The 24,934-nt window shown below is 38.6% G+C and overlaps 1 protein-coding gene across 2 annotated transcripts in view; it reads right to left on the reverse strand.

Annotated features, from left to right (window-relative positions):
- DYNC2LI1 (dynein cytoplasmic 2 light intermediate chain 1) overlaps nt 1-24,122 on the reverse strand; it is a 44,870-nt gene extending 20,748 nt beyond the window's left edge. For both annotated transcript variants that reach the window (XM_060168562.1, XM_060168561.1), the window contains exons 1-4: nt 24,001-24,122; nt 22,002-22,119; nt 2,007-2,041; nt 593-662 (exon numbers count right to left, since the gene is read on the reverse strand). In XM_060168562.1, the coding sequence (XP_060024545.1) occupies nt 593-662; nt 2,007-2,041; nt 22,002-22,119; nt 24,001-24,008 (231 nt within the window). In that variant the 5' untranslated portion in view covers nt 24,009-24,122. The remainder of the gene's footprint in view (nt 1-592; nt 663-2,006; nt 2,042-22,001; nt 22,120-24,000) is intronic.
- Nucleotides 24,123-24,934: the final 812 nt, after the last annotated feature.

A 24,934-nucleotide genomic window follows, 5' to 3' on the forward strand; every position in this document is an offset into this window, starting at 1 on the left:
CTTTTTCATATGAGAACTCCAAAAGAGAATTCCATTTAGGAATTTTTATTCCTCTAACATACACTATAAGTTCTCCCTGTACCCTGAACAATGTCTAATTTTCCTCTGTAGATACACTAACACAGTGAAAACAGGATTATAGCCAATTAGGGCCTGTGGTCTCAAATAGCATTACCAACTTCAAGATGTATTTGTAAAAATGCTAATAATCTGGATTTTGACCAGTATTTTTTCATAAATATTCCACAGGTCAAATTCATATTTTTAGCAGATTTTTTGGAGACAGAAGATAACTCATGATGTTATTCTCATTTGAAAGAAGAAAATATGCCAAAAAACTGTACAATAAAGTTACAAAGGAATCCAATTCAAGCATTTTAAGACATAACAAATGAGAAGGCCAAAATATTTCCCCACAGTTAGGTTGGCTTCATATGTGCTGAGTTGCATTTGAGTTAAAAAGTACATAGCTATGAAGTGTACAGCTGGATATGTGCAATGATTGTAGGTAAGATGGAAAATATAAAATACAACGTCAGTATCCTCACTTCTCCATGTATGTGTAGCGCAGCATCACCAAAAAGACACTCACTATGTTATGTCCTTTTGCTCTCCTTCCATATGTATATTCCAAGGCTAAGGTTGGTTTTGCTGGCTCATCCCTGCACAATAAAAGACAGGTAGTATTACCATCATGGGTGGAATTATTTTCTTACGCTATCATCTTACCTGATTTATTTTTGCTTCCTCTTAAAAACTTTGTTTAGTAGAGAAGTTACACCTTGTATAACACATTGAGATAAATATGATTAAGAATTTATACAAAAATTAAATAAGCCTTCAAAATACCATCTTTAGTAGCAACTGCAGAGCATAATGGCACCTGCATGTAGTGGCAGCGCCTAGCAACACTGTTGGGGGAGTAGAGAAGGTGCTGGCAGTGTTGGTGGCCATGTTAGGGCACAAGCTCTCTGCATGCAGGCCATGTGGGAAGCACTGACAGCAGGTTTGTGCTCAGCCTTGATGTGGGGAGCTGGGAACCTAATGACTATCAATTTAACGGCAACATCAATGAAAGACTTTTATACAATTCTCAATCTGAAATCACGGTTCAAACGTAGGCATCATTTAGCTAATGAGAGCTACAAACGAACAAGACTTTCCTTATCAACTTCCTGCAACACCTACCAATCATAATCCTAAATCTTAATCTGGTGGCATGCTTCTATGGTACAGAAGATTAGGAAGTATATAAAACAAATGGTAACATGCACAGTTTAAAGACCAATAATGTGCTTCAAAAGTAAACCCATGAGAGGGCTTCCCTGGTGGCGCAGTGGTTAAGAATCCGTCTGCCAATGCAAGGGACACGGGTTCAAGCCCTGGTCTGGGAAGATCCCACATACTGCGGAGCAACTAAGCCCGTGCGCCACAACTATCGAGCCTGAGCTCTAGAGCCCGAGAGCCACACAACCGCTGAAGCCCACATGCCTAGAGGCCGTGCTCCACAACAAGAGAAGCCACTGCGATGAGAAGCCCACACACCGCAAAGAAGAGCAGCCCTCGCTCGCAACTAGAGAAAGCCCACGCGCAGCAACGAAGACCCAATGCAGCCAAAAATAAAAATAGATAAATTAAAAAAAAGTATACCCATGAGCAATTCGAAGATTGTAATTAATGTTCAGTCATGAACTAGATAGAACTAAAAAGTTTAAATATCAGAGTAGCAGAGCCAAAATAAGCAAGTACTATGGTAGACTGAGTAATTATGTTAATTTCTCCCCCCAAATAAGGAAATCCAATACTAATCCTGTACAATTTCTTTTTGCTTGTTGTTGGTTTTATCTTTAAAGGAGATTGTAAAAGCCATAATAAGGATTCACTAAGAATTAAAATATTTTGTTTCAGCCTCAAAATTATTCTCTTTCCATATGTCTTTTAGATTCTAACTTGCCCTACACAACAAGAAAAAGCAAATGTAGTCTAGAGGTTAACCTAACACTTACCTGTCAAGACACCTTAGAATAATAGTAGTCTTTCCCTGGAAATTCAAAAAGAAAGAAATACTGTGTTAATGTCATCCACATGTAAAATTTTATTATTGTTCATAATTGTGGCCCAAAATAGCTTTTAATCACTTGAATGATAAATTACCTGGAAACTAGAAACTAGAAACTTTCAGAATTATTCCTAAGTTTGATGAGTAGAAAAAGTTAACTGTCAACTTTCCATCAGAGTGCAACTACACTGCTATTATTATAATTATAAAGTCCCGCAGATGACAAATACTAGCAAATCAAACCTCATTTTAGTGGTCAACTTGGCAGCTGTCTTAAATTTTCTCTCTACTCATCAATGCTAATTACTGGTTAAGCTGATGATTAGTGTCTTCTAACATGTTTTAATTCCAATTTGTTGAAGTGGAAATAAAAAAAGATAACATACAAATAAAGGACATGTTGAAAATATGTTCCAAGTAAGCAATCCAGATACCAGGTTAGAGTACTTTTTTGGGTTTGTTTTATTTCTAGGAGATGTATTTATTCTAAATTTCTTTTTAGGAGTAAGGATATATAGGATGGCATATAGGATATCCCATCTCTGCCACTAATCATGAAATTTAACTTCACATCTTAACCAGGGACTGGCTCAGTGGTTTAAATCATTGTGTTTGTTTTCTTAAAACTATTTTTTTTAAACAAACAATCTCTTACAAGAAAATAGACAAAAGAGAAGCAGAGGGGAAAGCTCTACCGAAAGAAACATTCAGGATCCAAAGAAAGCAGTTTGGAAAACTGTGGACTCTACCAAAAACACAGATTATTTTATTATACATGTGTTTTTTTAAGCCAAGAAAGCTATAATATTTACCAAAAAAAAAAAGATAATCATAAATAAATGACTCCAGATTATATCTGGGCTATGATCAAATTGAATGACTTTTTTTGGTAATGAGATATATAAATAATTGGAATAGTACTAAAAATATATATTATTGAAGGATATTTATTGGTAGGTGTTATATCAGAGTGAAAAACTAGAAACAATCTAAATGTCCCAAATAGGGAACTGATTGGCTATATTAATAACGGCAATCCGTATAATGGAATAACATGCAGCTAACAGGAATGATGATGTAGGAATATACATACTGACATGGTAAGACATGCATAATAGATTATGCATGACCCTGTTTTCAGTTAAAAAGCTTCTTTTCCTACTTCTTTGAGATGCACATACATATATAATATGCATAGATACAGAGAGAGAGAAAAAAATACAAAAATGAATCCAGAGAGACATCACATGTTAACAGTGAATGTTTCCAGGTGATAACTTTGTAGGTGATTCATTTTTTTAAGAAAATAAAGATCTTCTAATTATCCCTTACCGAATGTGTACATGTAGAATATTTTTAAAGTTTTAAATAAATGAGGACTATAATACCTAAAAATTAATGTATTCTATGTACAAGAAAGTATACAGAATTACTATATTTTAGAATTGGAAGGAATCTTAGATAATATCTAGCCAATTTTCTCAAGTTCTCATGATCCCATAGTGTTGATTTAAATTATTTTTATTATAATTTCACTTAAATGTATAAGACTACTTGGTGGAATTCCAAATAAACTCAACTCTGGGCACTGAAGTCAACTTTTAGATTACCATTAAAATAATGATCCAGATTTTAAAAATTCACTAGTAAACTGTTGTGCTCTGAGAATGCATCCACAGACCCCCGGGTTTCCTAGTCCAAGAAGCACTGACACAGTACAAGTTCATTTAAAGACTATCAAAATGAATCCCATCTTCCCTTCTATTACTTCAATCACAGCAGTAGAGTAAACAATTACTCTACTTCTCTTCTCTGGCAAGAATCTTAGAGGCTTGTATCAGTCTACCCTCATGGGTGCCATCTCTTCTGGCTTACAGTCTCCCTCTCCCTCTCAGCTACTGTCATTAGTCTTGTTAACTTCACACCCACATGGGCACGGGCAACCCACCTAAGACCCCGACCTCTCAGTCCCCTTTGCCTCCTCAAGAGACTTTTTCCTTCACTTTACTTCTGCTACATGTCACTTTGAAGGTTCTATTTTGAACCATTTCACTACTGGAAATTGTACCACTTCCAAAATCACACAAACAACACATTCTCTAACCACTTTTTTAGGAATCCCCACAGGAGTAACTCTTTAGCTTTAGTGAGAGGCCTCCAAAGTCCATCCATCCTTCTGGGACACAGCTGGAAACAGAGGGGTGCTCAGGCTACCTGAGCACTGACGCTGCCCGGTAAAGATGTAGCTTCACTGATGCAGAAGTTAGTTCCTGAAAGCCTCATGTCTGTTAACAGGTAGAAGCATGAAGCACAGAAATAAAGTAGTATTATATACACTATATATATATAAAATATCATAAAATAGACAGTCCCCAACTTAGCACAGTTCCACTTATGATTTTTTGACTTTATGATGATGTGAAATTGATAGAGACTCAGTAGAAACTACACTTTGAATTTTAAATTTTGACCTTTTCCGGGGCTAATGATATGCACTAATATACTCTCTCATGATGGTGGGCTGCAGCTCCCAGTCAGCCCCTCGATCACGAGGGTAAACAACCAATACACTTACAACCATTCTGTATGCACACAGCCATTCTGTTTTTCACTTTCAATACAGTATTCAATAAGTTACATGAGATATTCAACACCTTATTATAAAATAGGCTTTGTGTTAGATAACTTTGCTCAACTGTAAGCTAATATAAGTGTTTTGAGCACATTTAAGGTAGGTTAGGCTAAGCTATGATGTAGGTTAGGTTAGATGTATTAAATGCATTTTCGACTGACGGTATTTTCAACTTATGATAGGCTTACTGGGATGTAACCCCATTGTAAGTCGAGGAAGGTCTGTAATATAAACCCCAAATAAGATGAATTTCAGCATCTGCAAGCCTCAACCTTTTTTAGACAGTGTCACCAGCAGTTCTACGTCTCTGGCAGAAACTCTGTGGGCCAAGCAAAGCTGCATGAAGATAGGATGCATCTGTTCCTGCTCTGTACGGCCACTTCCAAAACCTTTTTTATCCTTGGCTAAACAAGGGAAACTTACAGTCAGTGGGGAGGGGTCTCTTGCTACTAAAGTGTTCCAAAGGATATGCTGTCCTTTTCACAACAATAAACAGCCCTTTGACAAACATCATTGTAACAATTCAATTATTCCTTAAATGAGATTCCTAAAAGTGAACTAACTGAATATAAAATATGAATATTATTTAAGATACTGACTTATTGACTTAGATGCTGACTTAGATATTTAAATGGATCCTGGCTTTTATACTCAACTGAGGTAGAAGACCTTAATAGTTTCAAATTATGAAATAAAAGTTAAAATACTTAAAATTATATTTACTATTATAATTTTTCCTAGATCAATATAAGTACTTTTTAACTCACACTAAATATGGTATTAGCTAAGTATAAAATTAGTTCATTAACTTCAAGCTCAATGGTTCCATGACCATGAATTTACACAAAATGTCTAAATATTGTTTTCAAAATGTAATTATTCTAATATTAGGTGATAAAAAATAAAATAATTCATTTCATATGTAAAATTCTTTCATCTGGGTATTTTTCAATCATGTCTTAGTGAGAATGTTAATACTGTCATCAACATTATTTCTTAATTAACTGCCCCCTTAAATGATTATTCTATGTGAAATTAGCTCTCTGTTGATCTAAAGGGTATGCTATACCTGTGCACCTATCAACCCATGGATTTTGGGTGACTTCTGCTAATCTGTGTGGAGATAAATGACATTACTAGGGTCAGAAATGACAAACAGATTGTTGTATCTCAACCGCCAGCACTTTCCTAGAATGCTGTGGATCAGATGTCATCTTCAGGCTCAGCAGAAAAAGGCACCACGATTGATAAGATGTGTGTGGAAGATGTGTGCCTAGTGTTTGCTATCCTTTAAGGGACCCTGGAAAGCACCTTCTGACAACCAGATCTTAGACTATGGGAAACTGGAAAAGTAAAAATGTAGAGGTCTAGATAGCTTCCTTCCCACTTTTCTACCACCTAGAGATTCAGGTTTAGGGTGAGAAAGTGAGCTCTGGGAAGTGAAAGACTAGTCAGTGACAAAGTTTTCTGGGCCACACTCTAGGAATACTAGAATGATTAACCCTTTAAAAAAAATTTTTTCTGCAAGCTTTATTTTTTACCTTTTCCATTATGGTTTATTACAGGATATTGAATATAGTTCCTCAGCTATACAGTAAAACCTTGTTGTTTATCCATTCTGTATTTAATAGTTTACACAGAATGATTATCCCTTGAAAAGAGAGGAAACATATGTCAAGAGGATCAGAAGACCATGCCTAGAAACTTGACAATCAAATGAGAGCACAGAAAACAAGAGAGAAAGGTCTGGATAAATTGAGATGTCATTAGGTATGATATTAAGAAAAAATTTTAAAGAGAATAATGGAAGAAGGTCCATGTAATTCATAGGACAAAACTGCTGAGACAATGCCTTAGAATAATATATTAAAGCCACAGACGCAAAACTACAAGTAATAAGTTCAGTATTATCACAGGAAAACAAAATGACCTTATATATATTACCAAAACCTGTGGCATGAGTGAGTGCAATATCAATGTGAAGAATAAAAAGAGACAGAAGAGGAGGAAAAATGCAGCACACTTTGTGTATCTGTATGGAAACTTACAAACATGCAGGTGGTGGCAGCATAAACAAATGCATTTGCATGAAAATAAATAAACAGGGACTTCCCTGGTGGCACAGTGGTTGAGAGTCTGCCTGCCAATACAGGGGACACAAGTTTAAGCCCTGGTCCGTGAGGATCCCACATGCCGCGGAGCAACTAAGCCCGTGCGCCACAACTACTGAGCCTGCGCTCTAGAGCCCGCGAGCCACAACTACTGAGCCTGCGTGCCACAACTACTGAAGCCCGCACACCTAGAGCCTGTGGTCTGCAACAAGCCACCGCAATGAGAAGCCCACGCACCACAACAAAGAGTAGCCCCCACCTGCCACAACTAGAGAAAACCTGTGTGCAGCAACGAAGACCCAACACAGCCAAAAATAAATTAAAAAAAAAAAAGCTTAAAAAAAGAAAAAAAATGAACAGGGACTTCCCTGGTGGCACAGTGGTTGAGAGTCTGCCTGCCAATGCAGGGGACACAGGTTCAAGCCCTGGTCAGGGTGGATCCCACATGCCATGGAGCAACTAAGCCCGTGCGCCACAACTACTGAGCCTGCGCTCTAGAGCCTGCAAGCCACAACTACTGAGCCCATGTGCCACAACTACTGAAGCCTGTGCGCCTAGAGCCCATGCTCTGCAATAAGGGAGTCCGCTGTGATGAGAGGTCCGCACACTGTGGCAGGGAGTAGCCCCTGCTTGCTACAGCTGGATGAAGCCTACGCACAGCAACGAAGACCCAACACAGCCAAAAATAATTAAATAAATTAATTTTAAAAAAAGAAAATAAATGAACAGAATGCATGTAACCTCATGGACGTATACTAGAGACTGTAGCCTGACCATGTGAAATGAATAATACAAAGGATATCTCATGACACACATCACAAGAGGAATATAGGCAAAGTATAATAGTGTAGGGGATAACAACTATTCAAGACAGTGTCTAAGTCAGTTTGAATTGAGTTTTCTGTCACTCCCAAAGGAAATAATCCAGACTCACACAGAAACTAGGGTCAAAGAGAGGTTAAGTGACTTGTTCCAACCTAGAATTCCATACCTAGATAAACTTTCAATCCAGAGTGAGGGTAAAATAAAGACATTTTAGATATGCAAGGTCTCAAAAAGTTTACTACCCATGTATACTTTCCCAGGAAACTATAAAAGAATGTGCTCCGCAAAGATAAGTGAGTAAATCAAGAAAACGGAAGACACAGGATCCAGGAAACTGAAGCTCCAACACAAGAAAGATGCAAAGGGAGTCCCCAAGATGTTGGGGAGGGACAGTAGCTATGCAGCTGCCCCCAGGAATAACCAGTACAGACTACACAGAAGGTTCAAAGATGGGAGGACTCTGGCTGGAGAGGGGTACTTTCAGATGATTTGATACAATTGACCACATGAAGATGTGCATTGACCATCTGTTGGGGATTGTGGAAAAAATTAGCAATAGGTACATGGGGAGCCAGCTTCAAGGATGGTTCCCCAACTGGAAAACCAATTAAATTTCAAGTCCCACCAGTGGAATGCTGCACCAGGACACTGAGATATACTGATAGTTCCCTCTTCCCCTGAGGTCTCACCCTGGAAGTGACTTTTTATCTTCTTTTGGTCCAACAGTGAGAGGCAGAGACAAGATGGCAGAAAAGAAGGACTTGAGCTCACCTCTTCCCATGAAAACATCAAAATCACAACTAACTGCTGAACAACCATCAACAAAAAAAGACTCAAACCTACCAAAAAAGATATTCTACATACAAAGACAAAGAAGAAGATGGTAGGAGGGGCACTTTCACAATATAATCAAATCCCACACCCGCTGGGTGGGTGACCCACAAACTGGAAAATAATTATATCTCAGAGGTTCTCCCACAGGAATGAGAGTTCTGAGCCCCATGTCAGGCTCCCCAGCCTGGGGGTGTCTGGCTTCAGGAGGAGGAGCCCCAAGAGCATTTGGCTTTGAAGGCCAGTGGGGCTTGAGTGCAGGAGCTCCACAGGACTGGGGGAAACAGAGACTCCACTCTTGGAGGGCGCACACAAGTTTTCACGTACACTGGGATCCAGGGCAAAGCAGTGACTCCATAGGAGCCTGGGCCAGACCTGCTGGAAGGTCCTGGAGGATTTCCTGGGGAGGCGGAGGTCAGCTGTGGCTCACTGTGGGGGCAAAAACATTGGTGGCAGAGGCCCCAGCGAATATTCATTGGCGTGAGCTCTCCTGCAGGTCATCACTTTGGCACTGAGACCTGGCCCCACCCAACAGCCTGCAGGCTCCAGTGCTGGGACACCTTAGGCCAAACAACCAACAGGATGGGAACCCAGCACCACCCATCAGCAGACAGGCTACCTAAAGTCATCCTGATCTCACAGCCATCTCTGAACACACCCTTTAACATGGCCCTACCCACCAGAGGGACAAGACCCAGCTCCAACCACCAGTGGGCAGGCACCAGTCCCTCCCACCAGGAAGCCTGCATAAGCCCCTGGACCAACCTCACCCACTTGGGGGCAGACACCAGAAGCAAGAGAAGCTACAATCCTGCAGCCTGAGGAACAGAGGCCATAAACACAGAAAGTTAGACAAAATGAGACAGTAGAGAAATATGTTCCAGATGAATGAACAAGATTAAACTCCAGGAGAACAACAAGTGAATTGGAGATAGGCAATCTTCCTGAAAAAGAATTCAGAGTAACCATAGTAAAGATGATCCGAGATCTTGGAAAAAGAATGGAGGCACAAACCAAGAAGATACATGAAATGTTTAACAAAGAGATAAAAGATTTAAAGAACAGAGATGAACAATACAATAACTGGAATGAAAAATACACTATAAGGAATCATAGCAGAATAAATGAGGCAGAAGAACGAATAAGTGAGCTGGAAGACAGATGGGTGGAAATCACTGCTGCAGAACAGAAAAAAGAAAAAAGTATGAAAAGAAAAGAGGACAGTCTAAGAAATCTCTGGGACAACATTAAATGCACCAACATTCACATTATAGGGGTCCTAGAAAGAGAAGAGAGAAAGGGCCTGAAAAGATATTTGAAGAGATAATAGCAGAAAACTTCCCTAACATGGGAAAGGAAATAGCCACCCAAGTCCAGGAAGCACAGAGAGTCCCATACAGGATAAACCCAAGGAGGAACATGCCAAGACACATATTAATCAAACTGACAAAAATTAAAGACAAAGAAAAATTAATGAAAGCAGCAAGGGAAAAACGACAAATAACACACAAGGGAACTCCCATAAGGTTAACAGCTTATTTCTCAGCAGACACTCTACAAGCCAGAAGGGAGTGGCATGATATACTTAAAGTGATGAAAGGGAAGAACCTACACCCAAGATTACTCTACCCAGAAAGCATCTCATTCATTGACCGGAGAAATCAGAAGCTTTACAAACAAGCAAAAGCTAAGAGAATTCAGCACGACCAAACCAGCTCTACAACAAATGCTAAAGGAACTTCTCTAAGTGGGAAACAGAAGAGAAGAAAAGGACCTACAAAAACAAACCCAAAACAGTTAAGAAAATAGTCATAGGAACACACATATCGATAATTACCTTAAACGTGAATGGATTAAATGCTTCAGCCAAAAGACACAGGCTTGCTGAATGGATAAAACAAGACCCATCTATATGCTGTCTACAAGAGACCCACTTCAGGCCTAGGGACACATACAGACTGAAAGTGAGGGGATGGAAAAAGATATTCCATGCAAATGGAAATCAAAAGAAAGCTGGAGTAGCAATACTCATATCAGATAAAATAGACTTTAAAATAAAGAATGTTACAAGAGACAAGAAAGGATACTACATAATGATCAAGGAATCAATCCAAAAAAGAAGATATAACAATTATAAATATATATGCACCCAACACAGGAGCACCTCAATACATAAGGCAACTGCTAACAGCTGTAAAACAGGAAAACGACAGTAACACAATAATAGTGGGGAACTTTAAAACCTCACTTACACCAATGGACAGATCATCCAAAATGAAAATAAATAAGGAAACAGAAGCTTTAAATGACACAATAGACCAAATAGATTTAATTGATATTTATAGGACATTCCATCCAAAAACAGCAGATTACACTTTCTTCTCAAGTGCGCACGGAATATTCTCCAGGATAGAGCACATCCTGGGTCACAAATCAAGCCTCAGTAAATTTAAGACAGTAGAAATCATATCAAGCATCTTTTCTGACTACAATGCTATGAGATTAGAAATCAATTAAAGGGAAAAAAACGTAAAAAACACAAACACATGGAGGCTAAACAATATGTTACTAAATAACCAAGAGATCACTGAAGAAATCAAAGAGGAAATCAAAAAATACCTAGAAACAAATGACAATGAAAACACGACAATCCAAAACCTATGAGATGCAGCAAAAGCAGTTCTAAAGGGGAAGTTTACAGCCATACAAGCCTATCTCAAGAAACAAGAAAAATCTCAAATAAACAATCTAAAGTTACACCTAAAGGAACTAGAGAAAGAAGAAAAAACAAAACCCAAAGTTAGCAGAAGGAAAGAAATCATCAAGATCAGAGCAGAAATAAATGAAATAGAAACAAAACAACAGCAAAGGTCAATAAAACTAAAAGCTGGTTCTTTGAGAAGATAAACAAAATGGATAAACAATTAGCCAGACTCACCAAGAAAAAGAGGGCGAGGACTCAAATCAATAAAATTAGAAACGAAAAAGAAGTTACAACAGACACCACAGAAATACAAAGCATCCTAAGAGACTACTACAAGCAACTCTATGCTAATAAAATGGACAACCTGGAAGAAATGGACAAATTCTTAGAAAGGTATAACCTTCAAAGACTGAACGAGGAAGAAATAGAAAATATGAACAGACCAATCACAAGTAATGAAATTGAAACTGTGATTAAAATGCTTCAAACAAGGGCTTCCCTGGTGGTGCAGTGGTTAAGAATCCACCTGCCGATGCAGGGGACCGGGTTCGAGCCCTGGTGTAGGAAGTTCCCACATGCCACGGAGCAACGGAGCCCAGGCGCCACAACTACTGAGCCTGCGCTCTAGAGCCCGCGAGCCACAACTACTGAAGCTCGCGTGACTAGAGCCCATGCTCCATAACAAGAGAATCCACCGCAATGAGAAGCCCGCGCATGGCAATGAAGAGTAGCCCCCACTCGCCGCAACTAGAGAAAGCACGCACGCAGTAAGGAAGACCCAACGCAGCCAAAAATAAATTAATTAATTTAAAAAATCATATTAAAAAGCTATAGAAAAAAAATCTTCCAACAAACAAAATGCAGGACCAGATGGCTTCACAGGTGAATTCTATCAAACATTTAGAGAAGAGCTAACACCCATCCTTCTCAAACTCTTCCAAAAAAATTGCAGAAGAAGGAAAACCCCCGAACTCATTCTATGAGGCCACCATCACCCTGATACCAAAACCAGACAAAGCTACTACAAAAAAAGAAAATTATAGACCAATATAACTGATGAATATAGATGTAAAAATCCTCAACAAAATACTAGCAAACAGAATCCAACAACACATTAAAAGGATCATACACCATGATCAAGTGGGATTTATCCCAGGGATGCAAGGATTCTTCAATATACACAAATCAATGTGATAAACCATATTAACAAACTGAATAAAAACCATATGATTATCTCAATAGATGCAGAAAAAGCTTTTGACAAAATTTCACACCCATTTATGATAAAAACTCTCCAGAAAGTGGGCATAGAAGGAACCTACCTCAACATAATAAAGGCCATATATGACAAACCCACAGCAAACTTCATTCTCAATGGTGAAAAACTGAAAGCACTTCCCCTAAGATCAGGAACAAGACAAGGATGTCCACTCTCACCACTATTATTCAACATAGTTATGGAAGTCCTAGCCATGGCAATCAGAGAAGAAAAAGAAATAAAAGGAATCCAAACTGGAAAAGAAGAAGTAAAACTGTCACTGTTTGCAGATGACATGATACTATAAATAGAGAATCCTAAAGATGCCACCAGAAAACTACTGGAGCTAATCAATGAATTTGGTAAAGTTGCAGGATACAAAATTAATGCACAGAAATCTCTTGCATCTCTTGCAAATCCCTATACACTAATGATGAAAAATCTGAAAGAGAAATTAAGGAAACACTCCCATTTACCACTGCAACAAAAAGAATAAAATACCTAGGAATAAACCTACCTAGGGAGACAAAAGACCTGTATGCAGAAAACTATAAGACACTGATGAAAGAAATTAAAGATGATACAAACAGATGGAGAGATATACCATGTTCTTGGATTGGAAGAATCAATACTGTGAAAAATGACTATACTACCCAAAGCAATCTACAGATTCAATGCAATCCCTATCAAATTACCAATGGCATTTTTTACAGAGCTAGAACAAAAAATCTCAAAATTTGTATGGAGACACAAAGGACCCCGAATAGCCAAAGCAGTCTTGAGGGGAAAAAACAGCTGGAGGAATCAGACTCCCTGACTTCAGACTATACTACAAAGCTACAGTAATCAAGGCAGTATGGTACTGGCACAAAAACAGAATTATAGATCAGTGGAACAGGATAGAAAGCCCAGAGATAAACCCACGCACCTATGGTCAACTAATCTATGACAAAGGAGGCAAGGATATACAGTGGAGAAAAGACAGTCTCTTAAACAAGTGGTGCTGGGAAAACTGGACAGCTCCATGTAAAAGAATGAAATTAGAACACACCCTAACACCATACAAAAAATAAACTCAACATGGATTAGAGACCTAAATGTAAGACCAGGCACTATAAAACTCTTAGAGAAAAGCATAGTAAGAACACTCTTTGACATAAATCACAGCAAGATCTTTTTTCATACACCTCCTAGAGTAATGGAAATAAAACCAAAAATAAACAAATGGGACCTAATGAAACTTAAAAGCTTTTGCACAGCAAAGGAAACCATAAACAAGATGAAAAGACAACCCTCAGAACGGGAGAAAATATTTGCAAACAAATCTATGGACAAAGGATTAATCTCCAAAACATATAAACAGCTCATGCAGCTCAATATTAAAAAAACAAACAACCCAATCCAAAAATGGGCAGAAGACCTAAATAGACATTTCTCCAAAGAAGACATACAGATGGCCAAGAGGCACAAGAAAAGCTGCTCAACATCACTAATTGTTAGAGAAATGCAAATCAAAACTAAATTGAGGTATCACCTCACATCAGTTAGAATGGGTATCATCAGAAAATCTACAAACAACAAATGCTGGAGAGGGTGTGGAGAAAAGGGAACCCTCCTGCACTGTTGATAGGAATGTAAATTGATACAGCCACTATGGAGAACAGTATGGAGGTTCCTTAAAAAACTAAAAATAGAATTACCATATGATCCAGCAATCCCACTACTGGGCATATAACCAAAGAAAACCATAATTCAAAAAGACATATGCACCCCAATGTTCACTACAGCACTATTTACAATAGCCAGGTCATGGAAGCTACCTAAATGCCCATCGACAGATGAATGGATAGAGAAGATGTGGTACATATATACAATGGAATATTACTCAGCCATAAAAAAGAAAGGAATTGGGTCATTTGTAGAGACGTGGATGCATCTAGAGACTGTCATACAGAGTGAAGCAAGTCAGAAGGAGAAAAACAAATATCGTATATTAACACATATATGTGGAACCTAGAAAATGGTACAGACGAACTGGTTTGCAGAGCAGAAATTGAGACACAGAAGTAGAGAACAAATGTATGGACACGAAGGGGGGGAAGCGGCGGGTGGTGGTGGTGGTGGTGTGATGAATTGGGCGATTGGGATTGACATGTATACACTGTTGTGTATAAAACTGATGACTTATAACGACCTGCTGTGTAAAAAATTAATAAAATTAAAACAAAGAAACAAACAAAAACCAAAATCTATGGGACGCAGCAAAAGCAGTTCTAAGAGGGAAGTTTATAGCAATACAATCTTACCTCAGGAACAAGAAAACTCTCAAACAACCTAACCTTATACCTAAAGCAACTAAAGAAAGAAGAACAAACAAAACCCATAGTCAGTAGAAGGAAAGAAATCATAAAGGTCAGAGCAGAAATAAATGAAATAGAGATGAAAACAATAAAAAAGATCAATAAAACTAAAAGCTGGTTCTTTGAAAAGATAAACAAATTGATAAACCTTTAGCCAGACTTATCAAGAAAAAAAGGAAGAGGGCTCAAATCAAGAAAATAAGAAATGAAAAAGGAGAAGTTACAACTGACACCACAAAGGATCATACGAGACTACCACAAGCAACTATATGCCAATAAAATGGACAACCTAGAAGAAATTGGACAAATTCTTAGAAAGGTACAATCTTCCAAGACTGAACCAGGAAGAAATAGAAAATAGGAACAGACCAATCACAAGTACTAAAATTGAAACTGTGATTTAAAAAACTACCAACAAACAGAAGTCCAGGACCAGATGGCTTCACAGGCAAATTCTATCAAACATTTACAGGAGAGTTAACTATCCTTCTGAAACTCTTCCAAAAATTGCAGAGGAAGGAAAACTCCTAAACTCATTCTACAAGGCCACCATCACCCTGATACCAAAACCAGACCACACAAAAAAGAAAATTACAGGCCAATATCACTGATGAACATAGATACAAAAATCTGCAACAAAATACTTGCAAACCAAATCCAACAATACATTAAAAGACTCATACACCATGATCATGAAAGTAGGATTTAACCCAGGGATGCAATGATTTTTCAACACCCACAAATTGGTCAGTGTGATACACCAAATTAACAAATTGAAGAATAAAAACCATATGATCATCTTAATAGAGGCAGAAAAAGCTTTTGATAAAAATCAACACCCATTTATGATAAAAACTCTCCAGAAAGTGGGCATAGAGGGAAACTACCTCAACATAATAAAGGTCATACATGACAAACCCACAGCTAACATCGTACTCAACTGTAAAAAGCTGAAAGCATTTCCTCTAAGATCAGGAACTAGACTAGGATGTCCACTCTCACCACTGTTATTCAACATAGTTCTGGAAGTCCTAGCCATGACAATCAGAGAAGAAAAAGAAATAAAAGGAATCCAAACTGGAAAAGAAGAAGTAAAACTGTCACTGTTTGCAGATGACATGATACTACATGTAGAAAATCCTAAAGATGCTACCAGAAAACTACTAGAGCTCATCAATGAATTCAGTAAAGTTGCAGAATACAAAATTAATACACAGAAATCTGTTGCATTTCTATACACTAACAACGAAATATCAGAAAGAGAAATTAAAGAAACAATCCCATTTACCATCACATCAAGAAGAATAAAATACTTAGGAATAAACCTACCTAAGAAGGCAAAAGGCCTGTACTCTGAAAAGTGTAAGATGCTGATGAAAGAAATTGAAGATGACACAAACAGATGGAGAGATTATACCATGTTCTTGGACTAGAAGAATCAATACTGTCAAAATGACTTTACTACCCAGGGCAATCTACAGACTCAATATAATCCCTATCAAATTACCAATGGCATTTTTCACAGAACTAGAACAAAAAAAATTAAAATTTGTATGGAAACAAAAAAGACCCCGAATAGCCAAAGCAATCCTGAGAAAGAAAAAAAGAGCTGGAGGAATAAGGCTCCTATAGAAATATAGATCAATGGAACAGGATAGAAAGTCCAGAAACAAACGCACGCACCTATGGTCAATTAATCTACAACAAAGGAGGCAAGAACATACAATGAAGAAAAGACAGTCTCTTCAGTAAGTGGTGCTGGGAAAACTGGACAGCTATATATAAAAGAAGGAAATTAAAACATTCTCTAACACCACACCAAAAATAAACTAAAAATGGATTAAAGACCTAAATGTAAGGCCAGATACTATAAAACTCTTAGAGGGAAACATAGGCAAAACACTTCTAGATCCACCTCCTAGAGTAATGAAAATAACAAATGGGAACTAAGTAAACTTAAAAGCTTTTGCACAGCAAAGTAAACTTTAAAGAAAATACAAAGGCAACTCTCAGAATGGGAGAAAATATTTGCAAATGATGTGACGGACAAGGAATAAATCTCCAAAATATACAAATAGCTCAGTATCAAAAAAAAACCAAACAAACCCAATCAAAAAATGGGCAGAAGACCTAAATAGATATTTCACCAAAGAAGACATACAGATTGCCAAAAGCACATAAAAAGATGCTCAACATCAGTAATTATTAGAGAAATGCAAACCAAAACTACAATGAGATATCACCTCACTCTGGTCAGAATGGCCATCATCAGAAAGTCTGCAAACAATAAGTGCTGGAGAGGGTGTGGAGAATAGGGAACCGTCCTACACCTTGGTGGGAATATAAATTGGTACAACCACTATGGAGAACAGTATGGAGGTTCCTTAACAAACTAAAATAGAGCTACCATACAGTCTAGCAATCCCACTCCTGGGCATATATCTGGAGAAAACCATAATTTGGAAAGATACATGCAACCTGATGTTCATGCAACACTATTTATGATGTTCATGCCAAGACATGGAAGAAACCTAAATGTCCATCAACAGAGGAATGGATAAAGAAGATATGGTGTGTGTATATATATATATATATATATATATATATACACACACACACAATGGACTATTACTCAGCCATAAAAAAAGAATGAAATAATGCCATTTGCAGTAACATGGATGGACCTGGAGATTATCATACTAAGTGAAGTAAGTCAGACAAAGACAAATATCATATGCTATCATTTATATGTGGAATCTAAAAAAATGATACAAATGAACTTATTTACAAAACAGAAACAGATTCACAGTTTTCAAAAACAAACTTATTGTTACCAAAGGGGAAAGGTGACAGGAGGGATAAATTAGGAGTTTGGGATTAACATAAACACACTACTATATTTAAAATAGATAATCAACAAGGACCTCCTATATAGCACAGGTACCTCTACTCAATATTCTATAATAACCTATGTGGGAAAAGAATCTGAAAAAGAATGGATGTATGTATATGTACAACTGAATCACTTCGCTGTACACCTGAAACTAACACAACATTGTAAATCAACTATACTCCAATATAAAATAAAAATTTTTAAAAAGGGATGGTCCCAAATGAGCCCCACCTCCTGGTATTCACACCCATCTGTAGTCCCTCACACACTGCACTGCTCTTTTTGACCAACAGCATATGGCAGAAGTGATGGCATGTCGCTTCCAAAATTAGGTTATAAAAGACTGTAGCCTCTGTCTCAGGTAACCTCTCACTTTTGATCTCTCACTCTGGAGGAAGCAAGCTGCCATGCTGTATGCAGCCTTGTTGAGAGGTCCACATGGCAAAGAACTAAAGCCTCTGGCCAACAGCCAGCAAGAAACTGATGCCTCTTGCCAGCAATCATGTTGAGGAGCCTGGAAACTGATTCTCCAGTTCAGTCGAGGCGAGAAATAACTTTAGTCCCAGATGACATCTTGACTACAACTTTATGAAAATTCTTAAGCAGAACCACCCAACTAAGGTGCTCTCAGAGTCCAGACCCTCAGAAACTGGGTGAGATAATGACTGTTGTTTTAAAAGCTGATAAGTTTTGAGGTAATTTATTATGTAGCAATAGATAACTAATGCATGTAAAAACTAAGGTACATATAAAAACTAGGCAAATAAAAAACAAAGAGTTTTAAACTTCAGGAAAAAGTTACTTGAGAAAGGAAATATAATCACAGTTTTGCACTTGGCACACCAGCAAAAATGATTTAGACACTTATAATAAAATAAACTAACACTGAATACTGATTCAGCCCAACATGATAATAGCATTCAGCCCAACATGATAATAGCAATGATATTACTAGATGTGGGAGTTTGAGAGAGATGGGGAAGTAAATACTTTTCTACTATTATCAGAAATTCAACAGATACTGTATAATATTCAAAGTCTGGAAACAGCCCATAAGCACATTATTCAGAAATACAGAAGTAAATTACAGAAGAAATGTAAAAGATATGAAAATTGTGGCTTTGAGGAGAGATTCTGAATGATGTGGAGAGATTTGTTATTTTACTTTATGTACCTTTGGTAATCTTTTTTTTTTTAAGGTAGGTGTATTTTATTTTCATCTTATACATGAGGAAACAGACACAGAGAGATTAAGCAACTTGATCAACATACACAAAGATGTTCATCAAAGCATAAATTATAATTGTTGAATAAACACAGAGGAGGGAGTCCAAATATCCAAAAGTAGGCAAACTGTGTTAAATCAATTATGGTACATCATTTGATGGAGGTACTTTAATAATAGTCTATATCAGATTAAGAAGTTTCTTTTCTATTCCTAGTTTGCTAAAAGTAAGTTAGTTGCCCCAGGTGTTGAATTTTATTGAATGCTTTTCTAATCTACTGAGATGACCAAATGATTTTTTTTGATTCTGACAAATTAATGCAGTATTAAAATATCAAGGAAAGAAGAAAATCATGTCTTTTTTCCAGATTCTTTTCCTTTATAGGTTATTATAAGATATTGAGTATAGTTCCCTGTGCTATGCAACAGGTCCTTGGTTATCTATTTTATATATAGTAGCACGTGTATGTTAATCCTAAACTCCTAATTTATCCCCCCTCCTTCCGCTATCCACTTTAGTAACCATAAGTTTTTCTTTTCTTTTTATTTATTTTTTTTTGCGGTACGCGGGCCTCTCACTGTTGCGGCCTCTCCCGTTGCGGAGCACGGGCTCCGGATGCGCAGGCTCAGCGGCCATGGCTCACGGGCCCAGCCGCTCCGCGGCATGTGGGATCTTCCCGGACCGGGTCACGAACCCATGTCCCCTGCATCGGCAGGCGGACTCTCAACCACTGTGCCACCAGGGAAGCCCTGTTTTCGTTTTTCTTTAAAGATTTTTTTGATGTGGACCATTTTTAAAGTCTTTATTGAATTTGTTACAATATTGCTTCTGTTTTATGTTTTGGTTTTTTGGCCGCGAGACATGTGGGATCGTAGCTCCGGATTAGGGATCGAACCGGCACCCCCTGCCCTGGAAGGAGAAGTCTTAAACACTGGACAGCCAGGGAAGTCTGCACAAGTTTGTTTTCTATGTCTGTGAGTCTATTTCTGTTTTGTAAATAAGTTCATTTATCTTTTGATAGTCTTTAAGTTCTTAAACCACATACATGAATTACTTTAATAAAAGTAATTTAAGATAACAATAAAAACAGACTGTAACAAAAGATCCAGTCTAATAAAATTAAGGACAAAACAACATCATAAATGAAAAAGGCTTGCAGACCCCAAGCTCAAACTTAGTGAGCAGTGTTATGTGATTACTAATATTTTTCTGTACAGTAACAGGAACACGGCATCTGGCAACAGAGAAGCTGGCAGACCTGCTCTAGTTGACAGTAGGTAAGCAAAACCTGAAAAATTCTGTTTTATCCTGAGAATTTCACATTAGAATAATTCCAGTTGAGTTACTAGGATTATGACAGATAGATAATCCATGACGTGTAGAGTCCATGACACGGACAGTGTCTAAACCTTCTACAGTTGTTAAGGAAAACCTCAAAAATTCTGTTCCATCCTGAGAAATACACATTAGAATCACCGCAGATAAGACAATCCATGACTGACTGATACAGAGTCCCTGACACAGAGGCATGGCTGAAAGAAACGTTAAAGCCGAAACAGAAAGACTCAGGGAGACAAGGTGGTTGCCAGAACTATTAGAAGGGTAATTTTTAAATATCTGAAGGTTTAACAAGTAGAAGAGTAAAATTAGACTTACTCTCATACTTTTACAGGTCAGAATTCAAACCAAGGGGTGGATGTTACAATAAAACAGACTGCAATTTTCCAGCAACTAGGCTTTGTAACTAGGATTTTCTAGAAACAAAAACGGAAACAGCCTGCCTTGTAAAAGAGAACACCCCCATTGTTGGAAATATTCAAACCTAGACCATACAACCACTGTTTACAGTGACTAGAACCCTGGGGGAATCTAATTTCTCATAAAAAAAAAAGCACCAGTGCACAATCACACACAATTCTGCATACATTTCTAGGGAGTTCACAGACCCCAAGAAGTACCTCCATGGATCCCAGAGTAAGAATCCCTATTGCAGAAGAGTAGACTAGGGCTTCCCTGGTGGCACAGTGGTTAAGAATCCCCCTGCCAATGCAGGGGACATGGGTTTGAGCCCTGGTCCGGGAAGATCCCACATGCCGCGGGGCAGTTAAGCCCGTGTGCCACAACTACTGAGCCTGTGCTCTAGAGCCCGCGAGCCACAACTACTGAGCCCGTACGCCACAACTACTGAGCCTGTGCTCTATAGCTCCATGATCCACAACAAGAGAATCCACTGCAGTGGGAAGCCCATGCACTACAACGAGAAGCCCGTGCACCACAATGAAGAGTAGTCCCCACTCACCGCAACCAAAGAAAGCTCGCACACAGCAACAAAGACCCAACGCAGCCAAAAATAAAATAAATAAATTTATTTTAAAAAAAACAGTATATCGCCTTAAAAAAAAAAGAAGAGTAGGGCTTCCCCGGTGGCACAGTGGTTGAGAGTCTGCCTGCCGATGCAGGGGACACGGGTTCATGCCCCAGTCCGGGAAGATCCCACATGCTGCGGAGTGGCTGGGCCCATGAGCCATGGCCGCTGAGCCTGCGCATCCGGAGCCTGTGCTCCGCAACGGGAGAGGCCACAACGGTAAGAGGCCCGCGTACCACCAAAAAAAAAAAAAAAAGAAGAGTAGATATCTTCAAGGTTCCTTCTATTTCTGTGACACTAGTTTAAGACAGTGAAAGTTAAACATATTATACTCTATATGGTTCATGTTTTTATTATCTATATGCTTGTTTCAGCTGTACAAGTTACCTATAAATATGACCATCGGAATAGTATCAATATTTATGGTGACTGTGAAAACTGGGAAAAGATAACTCCTCTGGGCTGTCTAGTCAGAAACACATGCCCCTTCCTCTGGGCTGCTGTGGCCCAGGTCAGGACACACCGCTTGACAAGAAGAGAAAGGCTGGGTGTTAGTCCCTACCCACCTGTGAGCAGGGCCCAACCAGATCCAATGTAACCAGCAGGCTGGAGACTGGTCATCTGGTTAAAGGGTTGAAGTACCTAAATTTTTATCAAAGTATTACAATAAATTTTACCACTGGTTGTTAAATCATTATAATACTTGTGGAAAAAAAAAGTAGGAAAAAATGCATTACCCCGTTTTTACTGCCAATGAAGAAAACAGACTTTTCTCCAGTTTCAACTCCATTGCCTTCACTTCCATTACTTCCCCGTTTTTCCACTTCAGCTCTTGCGATTTCCCAGAGAGTTTCACTATATGAGGCAGAAAACCAAAATTCAGAGAAACAAAAAAGAATCCTTTCAAAAATTTCTTTCCAGCCCAAAGAAAATTTATTTCAGTCAGATTTATAAAACAAATCAACATCATTTGGGGGGGGACAATTTACTGGTAAAACTTCGGAGGATTAGTCATTCTCTTTGTACTAGATTGAAGCAGAAAATGATAAGCAGAGTATTTATTGCCAGGATTTGAGGTTGTCTGATTTGGGGGCTTCCGGGCAAGGCTGAAAGCTGTGTGTGTTAGCGTCTCAGACACACATGAATGTACAATGACTTTTGGAAACGCACAACTTGAAAACCACCAACATCTAGGAAAAGGGGGAATGTGTAAAGCCAGTGTACCACATCATCTTTGCCCCCTGAAAGTTTTTGGCATTGTTTTTTAAATTATATATTTTTTGGCTCAAGATTCCTTTTTTAAAATATAAAAAAGGGGGAAAATCACCTAAAATCACTTTTGAAAATCATCTTTTCATTTACCTCTCTACACACTCATATAATTTTATACAAATAAGATTATATCGTTTTTTTTAAAGTAAAGCCTAAATGAATTATGGAGTATTGAACTAAAAATACATGAGAAAGATTTGATGTGTTACAAGCTCGAATCTACTACTTTCTTCATAGACTATGCCAACTTGAGCAAATTACCTAACCTCTCTGGATCCTTCATTGCTTTATTAAGTCAACAAGTATTTCTTGAGCGCCTAATATATGAAAGCTGCTGTGCTAGTCCCCAGGCTTACCTGTTTCTTCACCTCTAAAATGCTGATAAAAAAGAATACCAACATCATAGGATTGCCATGACTGTTCAAATGTGATAATTCATTTAGGTTAGGGCCTGGCCTATACATAATCACCTAAAATCAGTGAGTGTTTATAATCATTATTATTCAAGAACCAGGAATGAAAAAAAGGGGTTAGAAAAGAGCAAAACAGGTGTCCCTAAATGTCTGCACTAAAATTCACACATTTATTTCACAGGTGAGCCCCTAAGAACTCAGTCCGGGCCTGTTTGCTCTTCAATTACACACTATTTCTTCATTATTGTGATTATCTTCTTTCCAAGTTCCCAGCAGAAAAGAGAGGAGGTGTTGTAACCAATTAAACCGTGATGGGAAGCTTAAGGTTCATAAACTCAACAGAGGTCACACCGCCCATCCACCATGTGAGAAAAACAGACTTTCCTGCTCTGTGATGGACTCCAGGACTCATCTCTCCCGATGTCCTTATAAGTCGTTTAGAGAAGGTTTAGGTATGACCTTGAGAACAAGCAACTAAAATAGACATCATAGAACTGAAGAGCTAAAATGTATTTGATAGGGGATTAAAATCCCACCCCCACCCCTGCTGCCCGTTTATATATGACCTTACATTCTTCACAGTGCCTTCACAAGTTAGGCTCATTTATTGTTGTCGTGAACTCCTGCACCCGGAGCCGAGGTCCCTGAGGAAGTGGCTTGTGGTCTGGTTCACCGCCTGAAACTGTTCCTAGAACATTCCCTAACCCTCGAGAAACTCTTATTGAAAAAGTGAATAATTGGAGTTGAATGATCTTTCAAAATCTCTTAATTTTTCCACCTGGGGAACTTTTCTACTTGCTTTCGGCAGAATCCACACTCTCAAGGATACTGCCTACGGATCCTTGACCAACAAGACAGGAATTGCAAAGAGGACGAACTCACAATTTTCTTCCACCAACGGGTCCCGCGAGGATCTCCTCTCCCCAAATATACCCGCAGCGGCCTCTCCCTCCACCCCTCCCCCATCTCCACCCCTTCCTGGCTGGGCCGGGAAAGAAGGGAGGCTCTCGAGGGGAGCATAAGCCAGGCGCAAGCAGGGTTGCAGGGATACCTGGGCATCGTGGCTCGGCCGCCCCACTGTCGTGGTCTCCGCGTAGGGTCCAGCCTAGAATCAGCGGGACCGCGAGCTCTGCGCGAGGCTGGCTTAGTGCTGGCTCGTGGGTTGCTATGGTAGCGACGTCACCAGTAAAGGTTGCGTATAGAAGAGGGGCATCATGGGAAATGTAGTTTTCGGCGTTCTTTTCGAGCGTCTCAGCTTCATCCGTTAAGGTGGGAGAGAGAGGCGACAAGTGGTAATAAATCTGGGACCTAAGAACTCTGGGCTGGAAGGGTTCTTTTATTTTAAAAGTATTCTACTGAGTACCGACTATTTATATGCCAGGGGTCTCTCTCTCTTCAATTACTTTTCTCTCCCCAATAGCAGTGAATTGAGAATGGAGAACGAAACAATCTCCTGAGCTGTTTTCTAGTGATTTACTAGAGGCAAAGAATATTTACGATTTTAGTATTTTCCAACTCTCTGCTTGTTTGGTTGTTTCAGGTTTTATGCAATAGCACATCATTTATTAATAAGTTAATAAAGCAAATGCATCTCCATAATACTTCATTTACTTTATCTCCAAATCAATAAAAAACATTATTACTATATGACATACACAACTAATTATAATAACCCAAAGGAAGCCAGAGATATAAGCTATTGCAGAGAGGTACAAACAATTTATATTAGAACAAGTGACTAATTATGCCTCAAGGAGTTGGTGAAACATTCATGGCAGTGACAGTATTTGATCTGTTTTGATTGACTGAAGGAGAAACTGTTCCTCTACTGTTCTGCCATTTGGCTTAGTCTCTATGTTGTAATGTTCAAGAATGTGGGCTTTGGAATAAGACAAACTTAGATCGAAGTCGGGACTCAAACTAGCTAAGTTGCCACATTGCCACAATGGAAAATAAGTCAATTTCTCTGAGCCTTAGTGTCCGAT

This window comes from Lagenorhynchus albirostris, chromosome 13 (genome assembly GCF_949774975.1).
Source record: "Lagenorhynchus albirostris chromosome 13, mLagAlb1.1, whole genome shotgun sequence".
Taxonomy (NCBI): Eukaryota; Metazoa; Chordata; class Mammalia; order Artiodactyla; family Delphinidae; genus Lagenorhynchus; species Lagenorhynchus albirostris.